Raw genomic sequence first — 23979 nt, 5'->3', positions numbered from 1 at the left:
GGGAAATGACAGCAACAAAACTGCGTTATATCAACTGGTTCAACAAGCTGTGATAACTTCAGTCGATCCAAACTTGTTTACGATTGTTGTAACGTCGTTAGATACAGCTCTTAACAATCAAACATTGGACATGTCTGAGGTTTCCCCATGTGATCACGAAGAGGCAGACACCCGTATGTTTCTCCATGTGAAACATGGAAAATCCGATGCCATAGTCAAAACAGTAGATACTAATGTGGTAATTATTGCAATTTCGTGTTTTGACAAGTTAGAAATCTGTAAACTATGGGTTGAATTTGGAGTTGGAAAAAAAACTCGCTTCATTCCAATCCATGATATTGTTTCATCTTTACCTCAATCTCCGATGATTTGCGCTTCTTTACCTTTGTTTTATGCTATCACAATCTGTGATACTGTTTCGTCTTTGGAAAAAAAGGCTTGGGATTGTTGGATGCTTAATCTTACCGCAATGTGTGGCTTATTTAACTCTCTGAATTTCTCAAGCTCACCTAGTTCTATAAATGACATACAAAAGTATGTCATAGCTCTTTATGGCAATGGTCCTACTATCACGGATGTAGACGAATGCCGTTATATGATGTTTACCAATGGTTGCACTATTGAAAAGCTGCCACCAACGTCAGCTGCTCTGATGCAACATACACGCAGAACGATACATCAAGCTGAAATACGGAAATCAAGCCTCGTAAATGTTCAGCAACTACCTTCTCCTTTAGCTTGGGGTTGGAAACATAATGATGCAAATAAGCTTGTTCCGTTTTGTCAGTCTAGGCTACTTGTGGCTCTCGATGTTCCTGTAAGAAAAAATCCATAAAATGCACAAGTCTTTGTTCATGCGAGTACGAAACATGCAATTCGACCACAAAATATCCAATCCTCTCTGATGTTTCATCTTCAATCCACATTGACGTTTCATCTCCAATCCACACTGATCATTCAAGAAATGCTTTTGACTTTTTAAACTCTATCTTGTAACTTGAAAAAACTTGTCGTACACGAATTTTTTTAACATCAAATTACGTATGGTAGGAATTTAACATCGAAAACCGCTAGTTTTTTCATCTTGAATTAACAGTGTTAAGACTCTGACATTACATCATCTGGGGTCGTGTATTAATTTGATTTGTAGATCATAATTAGGCCTACATATTATTTTAAATTTTAAAGTGGCATGACCAAAAGGGAAATTCACCCCTGGTAGCTGCTCTTCTGGTTATTCCCTTGATGACGTCGTTATTGCGTCATACTGTACTGGAATTATTGTTATTGCTTGCAATTGTAAAATTTTAAGCATTTGCAAAACTTATAATGAGAGTATTTGATCGCTTTTTTCGGAATAAACTTACCTTTGGTTCCTGAATTTAGAATCATCTAATTCTGCAAAGATCCAACTCACTATATTATCTTAGCAGTTGTGTTTCATATATTATCATAGTTATTTCTTTTTACTTTAGTACAAGAGACCTCTGCAACTAAATGTTGGTAGATTAAATTTTATTACATTATTGTTTATAAAATATTGTGGACGGAGATAGGAAAATGTAGCAATTAATTATAGGTCTCAAAAGTTTAGCCCAAGTATAATAGCCTAAGTCTTTTTACCCACAATTTGTCTGGGAAATCTACATTTTTACATGTTTTACGCTCGGAAAAAAATGCCCTTTTGCCATCATTTACCCGCGAAAAGTGCCTTTTTTAACATAATTCGCGCGCTAAAAGTGCCCTTTTCTGAAAATTTGCCCACCTAGTCCGAATTTGAGAATAGATGCTATGAACTAGGCTACATGTCCAAAATATTTAACAAATTGTCAGTGCAGGATGGAAAATTATGGCAACATTAATATGTGAACATTTTTTATTTATTTCCGGCTAACAACAGTAGAAAACTGACAAAAAAACTAATGGAAGTGAGCACTAGCTATAGTTTGGTGAAATAACATGTTTATGATGCATATAGGAGAAAAAATCATCCAGTCTCATATGAGTTATTCCAGTTACAAAAGAAGTTGAATTTTGCTTAATTTTAGAAGAGAGCGTGCTCAAATGGATCAGCTACTGTTTGGAAGCAAATAGGAAAAGAGTAAAGTACAGAAAATATTCTAATCAGATATAAGATATAAACTACAGAAGAAAGGTGTTAAGTGCTATGTGATGCCAACAATTTTGTGCATGTTTTTCGGCAGTCGAGTGTAGCAGGAACTCAGCGATAGACAGGTGTTTCGCCCATGAGGCTGGGCTCATCAGTACCGCACCTCTAGTTCCTGCCACATAGTTCTCAACCACTGCTTACGCAATTGCTGTAGGTAGGCTATGTCTGCGATGAAAATTCAGCATGCTGGATATAGGCTAGCCTTCATGGTGAGTTATTGGCGGCATTAGGTTTTCTCTATAAGCTACTCTATTATATAGATATTATAGCAGGCGTTTTCTACCTGGGGGTCGCAACCCCTGTGGGGGTTGCAAACCGTTTTTCGGAGGGTCGCGAGGCACCTGAAAATGCAGTGTGTTGTTTTCATTTTTTTGCCAGAAAAGATTAAAACTTGTTTTTTTGCAATCGATCATTCCTCGACCTGAGGTTATTCTATTGTTTAAGCTTTCAGACGTTGCAAGGCTTTAACAATAGGAAAGTAGCCTATTCGATGTTTTACACCAAGTTCTTGTACCTTGCTTTGTGCAGACTGAAGTTAACCAGTAACCACGCTATGGCAAAAAAACAAGATTATTCAGAGTCCTATGCAAAATATAGATTTCTTAGTATCGTTTCCATTGGTATTGAAAAAGTTTAGTGTCCGCTATTTGTTTAAAAGTTCTTTCAGCAACAGGTGCACGCATTGACAAGCTTAATAGTTAAAAATATGCAGCACCAACCATCTCACTGAAACGGATTTCAATAAATCCATAAAAAATTGCAATAAATTCAACTGGTGAAAATGCGAAAATGTAGATTATTCTCATTATTTTTTTCTGCTATAATCTAACCAAGCTTGATAGAAAATGGAAATAACAATCGGAGGAAATGTAATAAAAGCCGTAGTAACATCGCAAAAATATGTTTTGGTTTCAGAAGTTTGCGTTAAAACAGCAAAACTATACATAACTGGATGTCGGCATGAATCTAATTTGATTAAATTTTGCTTTAAATATACTTTTGTTGAATGTTTTTATAGGGGGTCGCCAGGCTACGCTGATTGCTCTTAGGGGCTTGCAGTAAAAAAAAGGTTGATAACCTCTGCTCTACAGCCTGTAGAGTATTACTACAAAACTTTGTTATGACTTGTAGGCCTATTTGTGATTTTATTCGTGTTGACTACATGGCATCTCAGTAGACTCAAACACTGTTTGCGTCGTTTGCCATTAGCCGCTTTAAAGTTGCTCGATTTCGAAACGTCATTCTGACGTCATAACTGCAGTGCAACGTAACTATTACGAGAGTACGCAGCAGGTTTTCTTCTTTTTTGCTGTGAACTTCACTGGATTTATGACAGCATCTACAGCAGCTGCAAATATATCTTTGAGGCCTTCTTGAGTAAGCGCGGAACATTCAAGATGCATGGAAGCTCGTATTTCTTTGGCAAGTTTAGAGCCTTCCAGTTTTCTGCAAAAATAATGGCCGATACCAATCATGTCATTTTGTATCCATTGTGACAACACACAATACAAAGGGCTATTGAGTGAAAACGAAAGACTACACGGTCATCGATTCAACTTCCGCCAGTCTGGCATGCTAAGGATCGTCTTTGTTCGACATTGACGTCTTTGAATAGTCGCTGCGCCTGACGATATTACAAAGGGAAGTTAACTGTCTTTTTGTCTAGAAAGCTATAGGAGGTTATTGATATAGGATAAATAGTCCCATGGCAAGCAAAATGTTTAACTCCTCCACGCCCAAGCCGGTGCATAATCAAAGATATGTCCGCCTCGTTAGCTCAGTGGTAACGTGCCCGGCTCAAGATCACGCAGTGCTGGTTTGACTCTCGGGGTGTACGTTTGAGCAACGCATTTCAGGACTGTTCTCCATTCAGCGGCACCTAGTGAATGAAATAATTCCCCTGCAACAACCATCGGAAAATTTCACTCCGTCAATCTCGGTAACCGGCCCTGCGTCAAGAGCCTCCACAAATATGCGAAACTACCAGGAATAACCAATCAAGGCTTTGTCAGTCCGAGGATAAAGATTCAAAACCAAACCAAAAATATAGTTTAGTATCAGGCTGTAGCCAGTGAGATTATTTTTGGTTGCGTTTGCCTTGCAGCAAGCATAAACTTGTTGTCATGCCATTGCCAACATGGCAGTAGCTAGAAATCAACTTCCACCAAAATTTGTTTAATACGCCGGGTTTTTTGCGTTGTTAATTGTTGTTTTGGTTTGTTCAAGCAAAAGTTGGCTTATCTTTTTGAACAAAACCCAAATATCTGCATATTGGGTCACTTACGAAACTGGTTTCAGATTCCTTTCAGAAAGTTGTTCGACTATTTGAAGATCGTTCCGCAGATCAAGCTTTGTACCAACAAGAACAATTGGCACAGCTGGTGAATATAGTTTCAGTTCCGGTATCCATTTGAGTCTAATATTTTCAAATGATGACGGAGATACAATGGAATAACACAACACAAACACATCTGTGTCGGGATACGATAGTGGTCGAAGTCTGGAGAAAGAAAAGAAGAATGTAAGTTTATTGCCGTATTGAAATGAAGTTGGGCTTTAGGTTTCAAGTTCTTGTCTGATACTGATCAAAAAATTAACGAATTTTAATTTGATTCTACGACGGGTTAAACAACATGTTCAAGTTTAATGGATTGACAGTGCAAAAACAATAAAAGCTTTTTGTTCAGTTAATTTCTAAATACATAACATTCGGAGATGTAGTCAACTGCTTATTTAGCATAAGCTCCATTTTAGAAGATTAATAGAGTAAATAATATTTTTCAAGCAAAACCACAAATCTAGTTAAATATCACTCAATTAATTTCAAGCTTTTTGTCTTCAGTAAAACATAAAGTTTCCAGAGTCACCTTAAAAAAATTTCACAACTGGAATTCGAATTCTAAAAAAAAAACTTGACATCGAGTAGTAATGTTTCTGAACTTGATTTGTAATATATTTTAACTTTATATTTTAAATTCGAGTTCAGATATTTTCAAGTTTGCGCTGGTCCAACCCAGTTCTTTACGTTTGTCTTTGCCAAACTCTCACCATCCAGCATACTGACCTGTCAAAATCTTCCTGGCCCGCTGTATCCCACAAGTTCAAGCTAATAGGTTGGCCGTCATATGATATGTTTGCCATGTAGTTCTCAAACACTGTGGGAACATATTCGTAAGGGAATGCGTTGGAAGTGTAGCTGATAAGCATGCATGTCTTTCCAACTGCTCCGTCCCCAACAACGACCAGTTTAATCGACTGAAACACATAAATAAACGTTGTTTCAACGTATTTTTACAAAATAATATTTTATGCGCATTTGAGTTTTCAAAATTGATTTTGTTTTTATTTATAAACGCACCTCTGGGTTAATTTATTGGTGACATTTTAAAAACTTTCTCACGATTCCACCGGTACAATGTAAATTCTTATTAAGATTCCACTAATTACATCAACAATCTCACGTTTTGAAATCACAGGGGCTTCTTTTCGGTCTAATACCAACAGGTTTATTTACAGACATAGATTGTTTAATTCATGGAGAGACTTTATTGTGAACACTTGCAAAAATATTAAATATAAATAAGCATAAGTCTGATGGCAAGTTATTGGGTTGTGCACGCTATCAATTGATCCCAATGTTTGATTGATTGATTGATTTTATTTCGTTGTAGGTAAATATAATACAATAAATACAGCAATAAAAAGGAATTTTCCAGCAACGGGAATCTGCGAAGAGACCATGGGTCTTCGAGTCAAGCAGATACCCCAGATTCAAAAGAAGTTCTAAAATTGCGATAAGAATAATTCAAAAACGAAAATTGGAACAAGGGTTAGAAGATGGTCACAGAGAAGTATATTTAGTAGTCTATCGGTAGCATAAAGGTAATACAAAATTAAACGTGCTAGTATTTGGCGATGAGTGAATTTTTGTGTTGTTTTTTAAAAGAATAAAATGACAGTTTACGCAAGCTCGTTGGTAAGGAGTTCCAGACTTTCACTCCGGCATATTTAATGTAACTCTTAGTGTTTATTATAAATGGAAATACGCTTTAAATTTCAAGACGCTGTGAAACAAAAATTGGATTTAATATCGGATATCGCACCTCCAGGTAACCATGAAGATATTGAACATTTTGACAGCAACGTATTTAAAAGAGCACGACAAAATATAAACATAATTATATAGTACAATAAATTCTATTAATACTGCAAAAAGTGATCAATGCCAAGCAGAGAAAATTACGTCAAATATAGCTACTACTCTCTACAACCTCTACAGCCTGTTTCATGCTAAAAGGGGGATCATTAGAAAGTCCTTATTTAAATAGAATATTTCAAAAATTCTGTTTGAATAAGGACCTTCTGATGATCCTCCTTTTAGGGTAAAACAGCCTGTAGAGGTTTTAAAGAGTAGTAACTATATTTGATGTAAACATTATTATATTGATACGATAGATTATTATGATAGTAATTTTAGTCACCAAGTACTACGTTAACTTTGGGACTTTGCAATTAATACTTTTGTAAATATACAGTATGTGTCGAAAAGTGGGGTAGGCCTAATTTTCTGTTCAGAAATCTTAGGACTTGATTCATTTTATGTCTATTTAAATTCCATCAAGAAAGCATAAAAAGTCTTTTAGTTTAGTTTATTAAGCTGCTATGTTACTGAAGTGTATCAAAAATATCGATATTTTAATAAATGAAATTACCTCCATGAAGTAGATATTTGCTACAAATACCCAGACTTGGTCACAAAGTAAGATGGACCTACACGCCAGCAAGCAATAGCATTGACATGCAAAAACTATTTCATTTCTGGCAGGATACAATGAAATTACACAGAACACTTAAGCTATTGCAAAACAATGTTAAGATTTTATTCAAAGTTTGTCCAGTTTAATTATTGCAAGATAACAGTTTTTTTAAATTTTTATGAGCTTTTACGGAATAAGGACAAGCTGTGGCCTTTTTTAGGCGGTTGTGAGATATGAGCTATGCGGAAGTATTTTCGAAAATTAAGTTTATTAGCTTTACTAAAACAGAACTTGGTTGTTAACACTGGAAACTGCTGTTTTGAAATTACTTCACAGACACATTTCTCCTTCATACTTTGAACGCATGGCCTGACAATAAAGGAAGATTTATCCTGTGTTAAATTCTATCAGTTAAAATCAATCAATAATTCTATTGTGTGGCTGGTGATTAGGCTACCAACCAACGAGCTGGCAATTATCAATTGGTTTTTATGTTAACAAGTATTTTTGTGATTAGCTTTTCTATTTCACATTATTTGCAATTTTGACCAGTTTGTTACTCGAGCGAGTGGTAGGATTGTCTGACAGGTGCTCAAAGGTTGTTCGTTCAATTCTTACTTTGAGCAAATGGATGAGACCAGGCAAGAGGCCTAATGACATGCTAGAAGTGAACATGTTGATTTCTACTATATGTTTTTCCCTTCACTTAAACCAATAAATTTAATTGCTAGCTTAAACTAGCAGAAGCTTTATGCAACGTGATTCGTTGATAGCGATGTGAAACAATGAACGAAATAAAGCACCGGTACATGAATTGTGGCACAAATCAATTGTAAAGTTATTTAAACAACACAATGCGTTCTACTGGTGCAAATTAAGCTAAACTATCACACAATGTACAGTATAAAGTGACAATCTACTTTTATTCCGACGTTTCGTCAATCAGACACGACTGACTTCTCCAGGAAGCTACCTGGTCTAGCTCCTTGAAGAAATCAGTCGTGTCTGATTGACGAAACGTCGGAATAAAAGCAGATTGTCACTTTATACATCTTGTGATAGTTCAGCTTAATTTGCACTAGTAGAACGCATCATGTTATTTAACTAAATGCCTGGTGAACAGCCTCATTCAATTTTCAGTATAAAATTATTATTTATATGTTTTTAATGAAACGACAGCACCATTAACATAGAACTAGCCGACAACTAATAGTTTCGAATGTTCCAAATTAATTTTAGATTCTTGTTATAATTAAACAAAACTTCTTTATAATATATATAAACTATACGGAAGTATGACAGAACGCAAGCGAATCTCTATTTTCCTCAACAATAGCAGCCAAAAGCCATATTAGGTCACGCTAACTTGATGCATGACGTAGTAAATGTTGAGTACATGAACTAGTTCGGCAGTTGTAGTTCTTCATGCATGCTCATATTGTTCATACTGATGAAACATTTGCATTAATCAACGTTACATTTTTGATTTTGTTTCATTGAAAACCATCCGTGTCGGAAATAACGACTTCAGTTTGACTCTCACAAGTGTGCAATTCCAACCAGCCAACAAGAAAATCAAAATAACGTCTACAGACGTTAAATCAATGTAGAAAAGACAGATTTGCCATTTTACGCTTTTGCCAAAGTGAACATATTTTAAACTTCAATGAGCGTTGACGTTATTTGGCTTGAACAAGTTGAAAGAACAAAATATTCACAAATAAGTTGGTCAAACCGACATACTTCGAATAACTTCATTTCATTTTGATGCCGTACATAACTTTTTGTCTTGGAAATAATAGATTGAGTTTCGCTTTTAGCAGCATGATCGTTGTTTATTTCACAAATGTAGATACTAACGACCTGTTTTAGCCTGATGCTGCAGGTTTGCTGTGAGTGGTTTGTCACCTTTCGGAGCACTGCTCCCTAGTCGTGTGCTATGACGAGTTTTGTCTTGGTGTTGTTTTGATTTAATTTTTTTGTGGAAAAGTTAGCTTTGCTTATTTAGAAGTAAATTTTAATCTTTCCTTTTGTTTTTCGAAGTTGAAGGTTGTAAATGACTTTCGTTTGTTTACTGAGATTAGGGCCTAGTTAGATGTCGACTGGTATAACATTATTTGGTCCCAATGTTATTTTGCAGTGTTTCATAATTATGACATTATTTGTTCAGAATGTGGTTTTGTGTTATTTAAACAGTCCTTGATATAACAAAGTTTTGTTTCTCTAAAAGAATTGCTTTGTAATCTCTAATTACAAAAAAACGACTGCCATGTTTTTTTCCAAAAAATAAATAACACCCCAGGAATTGAGCATACGATCTACTCAATGCTTGTCCGCTGCATAGCCGAGTGGTGAGGCCCCCTGGTAGGTTTACGACGCTCAAAATGGTGTCGGTTTGACACCACTCAAGAGCGTATGGCAGTGTTTTTGGAAGGATACTGAATGGCATGCCTGATGGTGGACACGACGATTGGCTTCTTTGCCTTCTAAATCTTCAACTACCCTATCTGCCAGGTAGGCTACAAAGCCTGGATAGGAAAAAAATTTGGTAGTATGCTATAATCGTTATCTACAATCTCAGGCTGATCTATCTTGCAAGCCTTTGAGAGTTCTGCGTTGCTAAATTAATATTAAATAAAGAAAAGACTTTGCCAGATGACCACTATTAGCCTGGCTTACCTTTATGAGGCTGTGCAACTGATTGAAGTGCAACAGGTCTCATTACTGTAATAACTATTCCAATGCCGTTCAGTTTTTCAGCAATAAACGCAATCGTTCGTTTACTTTTTTGAATTTTTGTAGCATTGGCGGAAGTAATTGATACAAATTGGTCTTGCTGCTATCAAAGCTGACCAACAAAGTTTTATCAAAAGTAAATAAATTGGTCAAACAATTTTCTTTATTATTGGACCTTTATTGCAGTACACGCATTGGTGTCAAAGTAGGTTTTGTGATTAGTTCAATAGTTCTTCCGCACTGGAGCATAAAGACACTGAAGAGACACCAGGGTTTTGAAGAGAATGAAGAAATAAAAGCTCATTTCTAGCGGTCGCAGTCCCTTTCTTACACTTGTCCAACCTCACGTTTTCATACAATGAGTTTTAAATATTCAACTTAGCCGGGTGCCGAACCAGGGTTGCATGGTTGCAAGCTCTATTTACTGAAGTTTACTGCTTGTACGCTAATTTGTGGAAGGTCACAAGCAGCTTCGAACGATATAATGGATAAAATGGATAAAATGAACGGATAAACGGATAAAACTGCTGAAAACGAAAAAAAATTATTGACATGTTATTGGCATTAGTTTGTCTTGTGAAGAGTCAACTTTCCTGCACATTTTGATTTTGACTTTTCGCAAAGTAAACTATAAACAAAAGTTTAGACAAGCTTATTGAAATCAAAAAGGAAAATTGACCAATTTTTTTTTTAATGTAATTTGAAGAGTAGCAATAAAAGTTTGCTTACTTTTGACCAATGCTGCCAGATTCTCAGAAAATTTATCTATTAGTTTGACCAAAAACGCTGACCTAACAGCACTGTATCTGACTAAACACACAAGTCGATTTGCTTTGCAATATCACCGGTTGCTATCAAGCACTGGATACTCCCACTGCTCATGTACTTCAAACACCATCAACTTAACGTCACTCTAGCAATGCTGTAACGTAGCCTACATTTTTTTGTATTTTTGTGGTTTCGTTTGGAAATTTGAAGGTGCATGTGTGTACTTCTTGTTACTTGATTTATATGCAGATATACATTACTAAAAGCACGCCTGAGATGTTATGCAGTGACGTAGATGGAAGGAAAATTCTCAAAAGGCAAAAGCAAACTTGTAGGGGGCAAATATTTTAATTCTTAAAATAAAGAGCTGATTTCAAAAAGATCCTGCATGCAGCCAAACAGTTATGAAAGATTATTCAATATGCAATAAAATGTTATCAAAACGTTGTAATAGCATTACAAACCCATTTTGGGAGAAAACAAGATTAAAACTTGGAGAGGTATTGCTATTGCTCTCTCAACCCCGTAGCTACGTCCCTGATGCTTCTTCTTCTTCACAAGGAGAAAACAAACTAAAGTGGAACAATGGTACTTCTTGTTTGCATCATGACTACAATGTAAGAAGTGCAAGGATCGAAAAGTTCGAACTTAAACAAACTGAAGCAGGTGGAACAATCTGCAAGGGCGCCCAGATTTGTCTCCATGTAGTTTCACGGCTCGATCAAAAACAGACCCACAATTTCTACTTGGCTGCACTCCTATAAATTCTGCCTCAAAACATTTTGTCTAAAATTAATATCTAAGAGTGTAAAATGCAACGAATTTTTAAAGAGCCAAATTTTAGCTTTTTCTTTGGCCTTACTAGAATTGCTCACTTTGGCAAGTGGTAGCCATCATTTTAATCTAAGCAAGCTTAAATGGCAGCGCTAACTTTTTGTCGACTTTTGGAGTTAATAAAAGTTAGTGTGGTTGCGTATAGCTTTGTATCCATTGCAACTGTGCGGTGCTTTTAATGCTTTACAATACCGGAAGGCGACAATATTATCTTAAATCCCTTGTCTCAATTTCTGACTGCTTTCTACAGAAACAGGGTTTCGTGTAATTTTTCTAAAATTCTTGGTATAACCAGACGGCCCACCAAACTAACATCTACAGCTCTAACCCGGAGTCAGGTATTTACCGCTAGGCCAGCAAGCCGGCATTTATTGATTTCTCATGATTGCCAAGAAAGAAAGCTCATTAGGGCGTAACAAAACAAAATCAAAGCCATGTTTTTTGGATGTAAAAATTTCAAAAACGTTTATAACTTTATATGGGGATTCTTCTAAACTGCGCAATTTATTAAAAATTGACGTTACAAAAGCTTTGTAACCCTTAAATGTACTTTTAATTTAAAACCACAAAATTAACGTTACAAATATCTCAGATGACAAAATTTGCCTTTATGCATTGTTTCAACTTTTGTAAACGTTGAATCAATGCAATTCAAGACAAATTTTGCTATGTAAGATTGTATTACCTGCATTTGGTTTCCTGGTCTTGGCCTTCGTAACTTTAACAATGTCTTGGTAACTTCAGAAACGTCTTGGTTACTTTAAAAATATCTTGGTTACTTTATAAGTCTTAAATCCACAATGGTCATTTATTGCTGATTATTACACCAAAAGCAAAGTATGTTAGAGGCAGAGCTGAGAAGAAACTCTGCAGTGAAATAATTTAGTGCGAACAAATTATTTTCGGTTAAGTCAATTAATTTAATCATTGTAGCCTATACACACATCGATTTGATTCTTCAAAGTCATTTTGAGTCACAATTATTCAAATAGAATCATGATTTCATGTAACCTTAATTTTGCTAGAAAGCTCAACAGAAAATAATCTCAGTTAATCGATGTTTAAGTAATTTTGATCAAACTAATTAATTTATAACCTGCGACCTACGTTGTTGGCATAGACCATTTTTGTTGTTTTAACGTTTGTTGAAAGAAGCTTCCTCTTGTTTTCTATCATTTCGTTTGGTTTTGAGTATTTATCCTCGGACTGACAAAGCATCTGATAGGTTACACCCCGAGAGCCGAGCCAGCGTCGCTTGATCTTCAGTCGGGCGCTTAACCACAAAGCTAGCTCGGCGGAAATGAACTGAAGTAGGCTACCGTAATCTGTAGACTTCTCGTTTTTCTGCTTTGCTTCTACCTTTCCATACCTTGCTATAGTCATTTCAATCAAGTAGCCTATGTAGGCTACAGAAGGCTAAACGTCTCTGGTGGTTAGAAGAAATACCACGAAACTAAAATGAATCATTCCGCATACGAATAGTTAGCATCAAAGCAACAAACCAGGCCTGCAATACAAAATATTTCACAATATCATCCTAACAGATTTACCGGCCTCTGACGCATTTACATATAAGCAAAGACCACAAAATAATATGCAAAACAAAATAAAACTGGATTGAACTTAATACAGTTACCAGCTAAATACAGCAATACACAGCCACTTTTCTTTTTAGTACCACTGCAAGTGAACGAATTTCGCAATCGTTTTGTAAGCAAGAACATGCAGTAAAAGCTAACAGCATAGGCTACGACGAACGTATACAAGCAAAAGGTTACAATCGTGACCAGAAAACCTGTCGCTTCTGTATTGTAAATGTTTGTCTGTGTTCTAATGAAACTTCTTACTCAGACTAATTGCTATCTTACTTTCAGTGTACGGTATAGCTTAGTTTTGCCAAAACAACGGCGTAGGTTGTTCTCTAGACAAATTTTCTATGTCTAAGACAGTTGTGAATATTTTATTTGCAGTCCAAAGTTCACGCATGTAGTGAAAGTGAACTGATGCTGCACCACAAATCTGTCCAGTAGCGTGAGCTTAAATGTCCTAAAACAATTCAATGACGTCGAAAAATCTATACATTTTACGTACCCTAAAACAACAATCTGTTCTGATTCAATGAATGGTTCGCTTTATGAAAAAATGAAAAGCCCTAAATGTAAATATTAGACGCACGTTTAACACTGTTATCATCTTCAGTGCAGGGCCTCCGAGAGAAATCAGGACTGGTCGGGAAACAATACGAAAAATGGGCCCCCCAAAAAGAAACAATTTTCAGCAGAAATAAAAGCAACGAATTTGTATCATACATTGCATCATGTGTCTTAAGCTGAACTTGGCCTACTTTCCTCAGAGTGAAATTGATTTCCTTTAAAAGTTTAAAGTTTAGATTTTAATAAACCTTTCGATATGAAAAAAAACATCTTTCTATATGAAATCAACAAAGATCACTAGAGTACACTTGCGACAAAATTGCCATTGTTGCTCATTATTTTAACTAGAAAAACTTGTAGGCCTAGAGTCGTATGGTGTGCACATCTCATATGCGGTGCTGTTGGCGCTTCAACCAGTGTTTAAAAATGTTGCCACATTCATGTAGCCTACTGCTCTATATCCGCCACTGATTTTGGTGGCTGGGCGATCCTTGATCAGGTGATCGACGTCCTGAATGTTGGATTCGCAGTGTTGGCATCCAGAGCTACTGAGAGTAGCCTACCCCACCTATGTAGTGTTTGGGAAGTGCGAGCGTGCTTGCTGATGATCCTGTTAGCTGCTACCTATTGTTGTATGGAATCCTGGAAGAGCCATTGTTGGGTCGATGATAATGGTCTCCATTTCATGACAAACCTGCGTGCCAGTAGGCTTGGTTCCATTCAAATGCGAATCAAAATTGTTGTAGCTGGTAACTTTAGCATAGATGGAGAAAAAATTGTATGCAGACAATAGGCCTACAGGCAATGAAAATAGCTCAACAAAGCACTTAATCCATTCCAGACCTTTTGCAATGCAAAGTTACGGATCACTGTAATAAAGGTTTTGCATAGTCTGATTTGATGCGCAGTAGGTTATGCATAGGCTGTTCGATAGGTGTTGAGTCATCGTGGAGCGTAAACAATTCTTTACAAATTTCTATGTGCTAAAACCACGTTTTCAACTCGCAGCCGTTCGAGATAGGCCTACCGGTTTACGTAAACAATTCTCAAGGCAATGTTGCTCACCAACGAAAATATTTTAGAAAAATGTTTCGAAAGTTGCAATCAATGATTTTTTTGAGTAGAGATCATGGGGTATAGTGCGCTCCGGTTTACAGCTCAAGCTTGCTGTCTAGCTTTCTTTTAAAAGTACTAACTCATCCAAAATGTCATTATTGTGGGCTACAACTTGTCTAAATTTATTCCACAAGTCCCAACTGCACACTATGAAGTGAACTCCAACTAGATTTTCGCAGTGACATCCATAAGAAGAAAATAGGCAGAAAGGTTTTACTTCCTTTAATCTTACATGAACATCTTTCCCCTTCCAGACATGTTGGACATCCATTATCATATAGGCTACCTGGCCGAAGCAGTTTTTGAAGTCAAGGTTAAGTTGGTCAAGCAGAAATAGTACGTTACACGCTTAGCCAAAGCAGCACCAGTTTTCAAGTTAAAACAACAGAAACGGTTCATTAATACTGAAGTCAGTAAGCTTAATCAGATCTTATGTCTTGAAGCAGTTTAATTAACATAACCTACCTTAATTAATACGAGAATGATTTGTTCTTGATTTAAAGTAGCACCTACGTTAATCGAAAAATACTTGGAACTACGTATTTTATTCAAAAATTTGTTTATTTTTAAGTTGGTAGATTTTTATTGTAGGCCTAGTAGTAAAAATGGGCCCCCCTCAAAAGTGACAAAACAAAAAACTACTGGTGTTTCCTTTACAATCTTATGCTAGGGAGGAAAGTTGCCCGACTTCCCCCCTCTCGGAGCCCCTCCTTCAGTGCTATAAATGTCACACTAAATAGCACTGAAAATGAAAACAGTATAGTTTTCGAAACGTTTGCTGAACATGAGTTTAGTATTTACTTCGGGCTCTTTATTTTTTGATTACTGTAGATTAACCAGGCATTCCAACCTTTTTGCTCCAAGGTTCGCTTTATTTGTGATTGTTTCAAATACACGGTATGTGCAAACATACCAGTTGAATCCCCATTTATCTACTTTATCAAAGCAAAGTAAATATATAACAAAAATTCCTCTTAATAATCACTTACCTACTAAAGCATAAACACATGCAGCCACCAACTCGAGCGAAGACAACAAAGCAAAGACTCACACTTCCAACAGGGCTTGAGTAACGCATTTCAGGACTGCTCTCCATTCAGCGGCACCTAGTGAATGGAAGAATTCCCCGGTAAACAACATTTCAACAATCGGAAAACTTCACTCTGCCAATCTCGGTAACCAGCCCTGTGTCAAGAGCCTCTACCTGTATGCGAAACTATCAGGAATAAACTATCAAGGCTTTGTCAGTCCGAGAATAAAGATTCAAAACCAACCAAACTAACCAATGTTCAGAAAAACATTTGAAATCATTGGAAAGGACAGTGCACAGTTGACAATGATATCCAACAAAGTTGAGTAAGGGTATAAGTAATAAAGTATCAAGGGATAAGTCATATGCAATAGGAAGCCCTGCCTTTCTTTTGCTTATATTTTACGTTACAATTGTGTCGTTTGCACAAAAGACATTCCCAGTGTTCTTAAAAACCGTGCTATGTTTTCTTCTCCCACTGACATTTAGTAGCATCATTGACTAGGCCATTCCATAATGATCCTACACTTTTTAACTAAATCTTGATCCTAATTTGCCATTTGTAATTTCTGGTTGTTGCAATCTTGAAGAGATGTCTATTTAAAACTAAAGCGATTGACACCTAATTGTGCAAAGCTAAATCTGCTTTCAGGTAGGCTACCTGCAAGGCTGCGTGTTGCACACTTGGCGTGTTAAACTAATCCACACGGCGCAACAATGGTCCACTTCAGTTGTTCAAATCAACCTGTGATTTGCTATGGACGTTACTGTTATAATTTATAAAGTATCGTAAACAGCCTAAACAAATCGTCACGCACGCAATATGTCACATATTTCAATATTTTCATAACTGTTCTCACACTGGGACACGAGTGAAGAAAACAGTGATACGAAAAGTCACGAAATGCTTTTACGCGTCACTTGCAAACTGTCACGTTGTAGCAACAGCTGAAACGAAAGCGTGACTTAAAATGGTTTTTCGATAGTCTTGTTGGTTTTTGGATGCTGAGCGTATGAAAGACGTTATTAACAATAAACAACAATGTTTATTTCATCATTAATAGTACATGCATGCAGAGCTACGACTACTTAATAAAAAGAAACGTCTAAAAAAAGAAGTGTTTGGCACTGTGTCGATGTTTTCCTCATTCATATCGTAGACAATAAAGACCATAAAAGAAAAGTTAAAACCAAGGGCTGATAGTTCAAGTCTAGGCGTGGGTAAACGGTTTGTTTCAAATACAATCTTAGCGGGATTTGATGGACCAAACAATTTACAAGCAGCACTTCAACTATAAGTGATGGCGTATGAGTGATCTTTCCAGGCTAGATTGCAGGACAGGAAATCATCAGCCACTCAGCAGTCTCGTCGTCCAGGACCCTCAGATCATGCGCACCGTGTGGAGGCCGGTGGGTTAGGCAGTGGTGGATGCCATGGTCTGCGGTCTGTTCAGTGGCACCACACTCGCATTCTGATGAAGGAGCCAGGCCCCACTTGTGCATGTCCGAACGAAAGCAGCCGACGCCAGTTCGCAGGCGGTTAAGCCTGACCCACGCAAGCCTTGCGAGGGACATCCCTGGTGGGCGGGGATCGGCGTCGGGTATGAAGTCACGGAGCGTGAAGGTGTGATTTTGCCACTCCGTGTTCCACATGTGGTTCGTCCAGTGTGCCGCACTTAAACCAAGTTCTTCTGCGTTCTTAAGTAGTTGTTGTGCGGCAGGCACAAAGGGGCGTCTTGATTTCAGCCGCTGCTTTATAGGTGGTGGTCGCTTGAATGTTGCATGGAGTAGATGGTCGGGGTCCAGAGCGCGGCGAGCGAGAGAAATCGTGGCTCCTTTACGGCGTAGCTCAGCGGGTTGGATGCCTGCTAGGATGGGTAGGCTGTCTGTCGGAGTGGGACGCAGGCATCCAGTCACAGTACGCAGTGCGTCGTTGATGGCGGTGAAAATGTCAAACTATCACTTTTGGTGACTAGGTCAAAGTCAGTAATTAAAACCTTCTACAAGTAGGCTGCTGCAAAATTATCGTGACGACCTTCCATACAGATGGCACTGCTATTTTGCATTTATCAAATGCTGGCATTAGCACACCACTTTAACCTCTTAATGTACTTTATTAAAAAACGATTTCGCTATAGCAATAGCACCTTCAGCTAGCATTCCATAAAGTCATATCATTCCATAGATTCATATCTGGAAACATATAACTTAACACATAGACCTGGCCAGCAATAGAGAAGACGAGTAATAAAAATCAAACCACGGTGTGAGAGCAGATATCTGGTCACTTTGCATGAAGAGCAGTTGACTGTCCATTGATAACTATGCCGGCAAGCAAATCATTATTTTACGTTGATTCAACGTCTCAAGACGATGAAATAACGTAAATAAAGACTGGTTTACTAGGGGGGGATACAATGTGGTATGCAATCAAGTGGTTAGTATGGAAGCTCTAAACTTGATACTCGTTGCACAATTGCCCATATTGCTCATTTGTTTGTAGATTTTAATCAAGTCATCCAGTACTGTGGAGTCACTGTGTTTAGTTCTCATAGATAAGGCCAAAGGTTTAGAATTAGATGTTTTGACCTTGTGGTTAAAAGCAATGCATCTTAGCGACTTATCACATATTGGTTTGCAACTGATAAAATGCGCAATAGTTTTTCTTCCTTGCAAGAGTGACTGCAATAATTTTAGGACTGAGTGAATGCTTAGGTCTTAAAATCCATATCTACACTGCCCAGTCCACCCTGATAGCTCAATTGGTTAGCGCGTGACTTCGTGAAAGAAGAAGCTTCAAGATCAAGCCGCGCTGGTTCGACTCTCGAGGTGTGTGCTTGAGCAACGCACGTTAAAGACTGCTCTCCATTCAGCGGCATCTAATGGATGGAATAGTTTCCGGCAACAAGACTTCAACAATCGGAAACTTTACTCTGTTAATCTCGGTGACCAGCCCTGCGTCAGTGGTTCAAAGCCTCTACAAGTATGCGAAACTGCCAGGATTAAGCTCTGCAAGAAGCTTTCCCGGTCCGAGGATAAAGATTTAATCAATTAATCTTGACTGCTTCGAATTCATTTTCAGTAGCCTATTCCTAGCTACGTCCTTTGGAGGTGTTGGTTTCTGGAAACAATTTTTCGTTCACCCATTTATGTTATTTATGCACCATAAAGACCATTATTGAAATCGAAGAGGTAGAAAAGGGGTTTCACTGCCGTAGCAGCAAATGTCATCGGTATTGTTGGTGGCAATTTTCTTCAAAGATTTGTGCAAGAAGAAGAATTTTCTTCAACCGTTTTTATTCACAAAACAAACAAGCAACAAATTACAATTTACAAACAAAAGTGAAAAAGTGAAAACATAGTAAATAAACACCATTTCAAGATCGCTGGAATGCTTAGAAATATCAGTATTGACTGACAAGAGTTCTCTTCAGTAGGCTTGATTCACGATACTCGGGGAATGAAATTTATAATTTGAACAATATCGCAGCCATAAAAATGAAATGCATTATAATATAACCTGCACGTTGCGTAATTTTTAAATACAACTCTACTAATGTATCAGATAAACTCGACATATTATTTTAGCGAAGTGTTCTTAATCTGATTCCAAATATATTTGAAAATAGTGGGCCATTTGTCAAAACAAATATTATTCTCAGGAAAAAAAAACTCCTCTTAAATCAATGTAAAGAAGATGGTGTCCTTAGAGCTCTCTCCATCCGAAAACAGACTTCATCAGTATTCCCTCAAATTACACTTTTAAAGGTTCAATGAAGTGAGGCTATTAAAAACAATTGCAAAAATATTTGAGGGTAACATAAAAAAAATGAATAGAACGTTGCAGGGCTATTTTGTTTTCTTTTGATGTAGAACCAGCACAAGAAGGAAAAGCAGAAAACCTCCCCCAAACACAGAAGCACAAACTATATACGCAGGAGGCCAGTGTGATATTGTGTGGTATTCTTCCAAAAACTTGTTGTCTGAAAAAAAAGTGAAATTCTATTAAAAATGCAAGCAAGTAACTTATCTGTAGTAACAATGGAATGACTAGTTTGATAAAACTTTTGTCTCCTAGTTATGCGATCTCGGTTTAACACCCGGATAAACAGAATGGTACAAAGTTCGTACCATCATCACGTTTTTAAAGATTGGATTGAATCGTTGGTTAAGAAAAGTGGTCAAGATGAAGCAACCGGTCAGTGGTGACTCTGCTGTAGGCCTGGTGTCCCTAATATGATGTGAGCATTCCTATCTTTTTAACAACAATGCCCTGTGTATATGCATTATGCAACCATCTTGACTCTAGGATTTATTTTTATTCCTTTATTACTAGGAATGACTTGACCCCAGTGGCGTAGATTTTTCAAAGTTTTGTTTGATGGCAGCTTCCAAATCGAAATACCGCTTTGGAGGTTCAGTGCAAATCAGCTGGCCAGTGTCCTATGAAGAGCGGTAGGCACTTCTCTCTAGAACAGCGTATGTTCCTAATCGTGAGAGAAATCAAGAGCTATAGTCAATAGAGCGCCACTCTGCAATCGACGGCATGTGTTTAAGTGTCGTGCCAAAGACACAGCCACATGCTCTTGAGCGGTGTCGAACCAGACTCTTATCGAATGTCGAAGCAGAGCTCTCACAACTCAGCTATGCAAGCGACCTTTGGAGATTTTCTTCTTCTTCTTCGCTCGTATTGTCGCTATATGTCAGGGCATCCGTTGGTTAGCCACTGCCTGGTGTCGTCATCGATGGAAATTAGGCCTTCCATACCATGGGGTGGTCTGTATAACCGGCAATCCTTGATAATGTGGGCTGCCGTCTGCATTTCGCCACACTCACAAGCAGCACTCTCTGCCAAGCCCCAGCGCAACATGTCTGCACCATAGCGTCCAACACCAGTGAGCAAACGGTTACGCCTTGATGAGGCAAGTCTAGAGAGGCCATGTCCCAGCTGGTTTTCGGACGGGGATCTGAATACTTGGCGAAGTGGGGACGTGCTGCTTGACCATTGTTCGCACCACGCCGCGTGGCACCACTGTTTGCTAGGGCTTCCACCAGAGGCTGCCAGAAGGTCTTGTGCAGCGCGTACAAATGGCTTTCTTGATTTTAGCCGCTGCTTTGGTAGATATCTCAGCGTAGGTGTCCGACGTTTTCTTCGTAAACAGTTCTTCGTAAAGCAATTCTTCGTAAACAATTTTTCGTAAAACAATTCTTCGTAAAGTTAATTCTTTGTAAAACAATTCTTCCCAAAGCATTTATTCGTGCATGCAATGGAGATTTGATGTATACGAAGAAATGCTTTACGAAAAATTCCTTTACGGATTTCATTTCACCAACAACTGTTTACGAACAATTGTTTTACGAAGAATTGCTTACGAAGAATTGCTTTACGAAGAATTATTTACGAAGAATTCGCCTATAACCCTCAGCGTGGTTGTGTGTAGCGGATGGCCAGGGTTTAGGGCTTTACGGCTCACCTTTTGCGGAAGAACAATCATCAGAATGGTACCCCCAGACCAAGCACAGCGCCCTTATCAGGGCGAACAGCACCAGCTGTTGTAGGTCAAGGAGTGACCATTCTGCAACTAAATGTTGAAGGCATCATCTTTGGAGATAACTTTCACAAACGCTTCTTTAATTTCTTAGACAATTCTGACTTTAGTTTCAAACCAAAAGGACTGAAAAAATTGTTTAAAAGTTTTTGATAAGAAACCATAAACTGGCGTTAAAGCCAATAAATTGCCAAAACATTATCAAAATGAAAACAATCTACGCCCAGAGAGCAAAATTCGTCATTTTTACATTGATTCAACGTTGAATCAATGTAAAAATGACGGATTTTGCTGTCTTGGCATTTTCTGTTTACCCAAGCAAGTTTGTCCATCGCTGTAGAGCGTCCTTCCAGCGTTGCATAAACACAATACATTTCCATCTTGAACATTGCAAACATCTGTGCATTTTTTAGCGTCCTACAAATTAATATATACTGTAAACTAAAACACAGTCCACCAAATAATGCATATTGGGAAATCGGCGTATATCTAGCATACATAGATTTACATATGCATAGTATTTCCAGTCAATATCACCTCAAAAACGTGTCTCATCTTCAACTATGCTTTTGTATATTAAAACATATGTCTTACTAAGGATAGCAAAAATTACAATTGGGTACTAATGCGATTATATCTCACCTACATTCTAAAGGCTCTTATGCAAGTAAAAGAAAATCATTATATATTTAAGTGTATTTGTTTTGTTCTTTTGTATTTTATATCAAATCTACATTTTCAAGTATTTGGATGCAGATAGCGAGAACGGCCTGAAAGAAAATCACTTTATTCTCTGCACGACAAACTAGCACATGGCCAAGAGTGTTAAAGCCCATGTGTTGCCATATCGATCCCGAAAGGATAAAGCTAGTGAAAAAAAAGAGAACGAGAAAGTTTAACGTTTCTTTGTGGTTTAATGCAACTTAAGTAATGTTAATATTATGTTATTTAACGTTATTAAAATCATTGTGGTACCGATTCACAGGACGTCTTTTTAGTTCTTTCCATCAGAGGTCCAGTGGTGATCAATTTTCCTTCACTGTAGACTTTGTTCATTATTTCTCGTCTTGTTCTTACGAGAGGGTTTTGGCAATGCTAAAAATGGAAAATTAGATGCAAATGAAAAACGAAAGGCAATGTGCAAATGTAACTTTATGATAAGAAAGCAAACTGGCTTAGGTGTTAAGTGACATACCATAGTTATCAAGCCTACCGCTATGGTAGACCTACAGCACATAATTCTTGAAAAACTAGGTTCGTTACGGTTACTTTTGCAAAATATCGTCTGTGCTTGCAATAGCCTATGTGATTTATAAGCAGTTTTCGTTTATGAGACTCAGCTGTTAAGAATTTCAGATGCCAATTTTTTTTAAATATTTTTCTGCGAAAGTTAAGATATTCAATTGTAACTTAATTTTGTACTTAAAATGTAAATGGATTATGGCGCCCCGTTAGCTCAGTGGTTACGCGCCCGACTAAGCGGCGCTGGTTCGACTCTCTGGGTGTGCGCTTGAGCAACGCATTTCAGGACTGCTCTCCATTCAGTGTTACCCAGTGAATGGAATAATTCCCCTGCAAGAGCACTTCAACAATAGAAAAACTTCACTCTGTCAATCAACCAGGAATAACCTATCAAGACTTTGTCAGTCCGAGGATAAAGATTCAAAACCAACCAACCAAGAACTTTGATTCAAATCGTTATTTGGCATATTGACGCGGTCATCATACACATAGCAGGAGATGCATTTCATTGACAAACTGTCTATGCACGTTGAAATAGAAAACCAAATAAAACTTACACCTAGAAATTGTTCAAAATAAATTGTAAATATTCCTTCCACTTTGTTGATTAAAATCTACTTACAAATTCGCAATCTTCCACTTTATTATTGCAAACTCTCATGAGGCAATGCGCATAGATAGGAGCTCGTTTGAAACGCTGGAATATTCCCCTACGGAACTTGAACCTAACTGTAGTCGATCTTCCATTCTCCACAATTGGGTTTCGTAGCCCACGCACTGTACTATAAGTGGGGCACCTACAATCAAAACATATTGTTACCATATTCACAATAAAGTAATTACATGCAGAGAGAGACCTACTGTATAACATAGTTCATTCTAAATACAAGAAGATCTTTGATGAGCCACTTAAGTTTAGGCTGCTGGGTAGCCTACTTCAACTGTTTAGAACACTTGAACATTAGTGTTGAATCTTCACTTTGAATTACTCAAAGAACACAGCGTTGTCGCTACTTCTCACCCATTGCGTACAAGGTCCAACCGTGCATTGAATCTGTCCAAGCGAGAACGCGATACCCAACAATGGAGTGCCTATCAATTCAAACAATAAAGAGTGAAAAGACAGTACCAGCAATTTTAAATTACTTGTATGTGACTTATATTTTAGCAAGAGCAAAATCTAACTAAAATCAGAATGTCAAGCACTACCTAAAGTTTTTCCTGAAGAAACAATGAAGCACACACGCAGACTCACAACAGAAGTTTTAATAATTTAATTTTCTGTTTGAATAAGGCTGTTCATAATGAATGTAAAAAATCTACGTGGCGCCTAATATTTTAAGTGTTCCTGGTATCACTCTTCTCATTTATGGTTCTGTTGTAATGTTTTCTTGTTTTTAACTGTTGCGTCTTGTGTCTGAAATACTTTGCACTTTGCGAGCAGTTTGATATTTTTTCGTGTTTGGAATTGATCATACAAAAGCAAAAACAACGAGGATACACAAACAAAACTTGTATTCTTTCTCTATATTTCGGATAGTCATTGGTCATGAGGTCGGTTCTTTGAGTGAATGTATGTTTTATATTTTTAAATAATATATTATTTTCAGAAAAAGTTTGCAAA

General features: G+C 37.5%; 2 protein-coding genes across 4 annotated transcripts; both read right to left on the bottom strand.

Annotated features, from left to right (window-relative positions):
- Positions 1–2641: 2641 nt before the first annotated feature.
- LOC145774023 (ras-related protein Rac1-like) lies at positions 2642–12081 on the bottom strand. Of its 3 annotated transcripts, none has more exons than XM_082585156.1 (4): positions 11951–12081; positions 5235–5425; positions 4455–4670; positions 2642–3616 (listed from the first exon to the last, which is right to left on the bottom strand). In XM_082585156.1, the coding sequence occupies exons 1-4, from the start codon at positions 11954–11956 to the stop codon at positions 3445–3447; spliced, it is 585 nt and encodes a 194-aa protein (XP_082441282.1). In that variant the 5' UTR covers positions 11957–12081; the 3' UTR covers positions 2642–3444. The 3 variants fall into 3 exon arrangements, with proteins under 3 accessions (XP_082441282.1, XP_082441283.1, XP_082441284.1); XM_082585157.1 differs by lacking the exon at positions 11951–12081 and adding an exon at positions 6883–7000; XM_082585158.1 differs by lacking the exon at positions 2642–3616 and adding an exon at positions 3685–3794.
- A 6885-nt stretch (positions 12082–18966) lies between these two features.
- Positions 18967–23454, bottom strand: LOC145773970 (uncharacterized). Its single transcript, XM_082585098.1, has 5 exons — positions 23377–23454; positions 22978–23152; positions 22089–22208; positions 21428–21530; positions 18967–19547 (listed from the first exon to the last, which is right to left on the bottom strand). Exons 2-5 carry the CDS (start codon positions 23014–23016, stop codon positions 19414–19416), a joined length of 396 nt encoding a protein of 131 aa, XP_082441224.1. The 5' UTR covers positions 23017–23152; positions 23377–23454; the 3' UTR covers positions 18967–19413.
- Between the last annotated feature and the right edge of the window lie 525 nt (positions 23455–23979).

Source organism: Aplidium turbinatum, chromosome 7, assembly GCF_918807975.1.
Source record: "Aplidium turbinatum chromosome 7, kaAplTurb1.1, whole genome shotgun sequence".
Taxonomy (NCBI): domain Eukaryota; kingdom Metazoa; phylum Chordata; class Ascidiacea; order Aplousobranchia; family Polyclinidae; genus Aplidium; species Aplidium turbinatum.
The sequence above is the reverse complement of the archived record's forward strand: the minus strand, read 5'-3'. Positions and strand labels throughout refer to the sequence as shown.

Excerpts from the sequence above, each read along its gene's own strand:
- LOC145774023 (XM_082585156.1), bottom strand. Across the intron at positions 4,671-5,234 it reads GGCCAGGAAGATTTTGACAG|ACTTCGACCACTATCGTATC; the intron begins GTCAGTATGCTG and ends TTCTTTCTCCAG. Across the intron at positions 3,617-4,454 it reads AGGAATCTGAAACCAGTTTC|AAAACTGGAAGGCTCTAAAC; the intron begins GTAAGTGACCCA and ends TTATTTTTGCAG.
- LOC145773970 (XM_082585098.1), bottom strand. The coding sequence starts at position 23,016 with ATGAGAGTTTGCAATAATAAAGTGGAAGATTGCGAATTT. Across the intron at positions 22,209-22,977 it reads AAGTGGAAGATTGCGAATTT|CATTGCCAAAACCCTCTCGT; the intron begins GTAAGTAGATTT and ends TTCCATTTTTAG. Across the intron at positions 19,548-21,427 it reads CGATGGACAAACTTGCTTGG|ACAACAAGTTTTTGGAAGAA; the intron begins GTAAACAGAAAA and ends CTTTTTTTTCAG.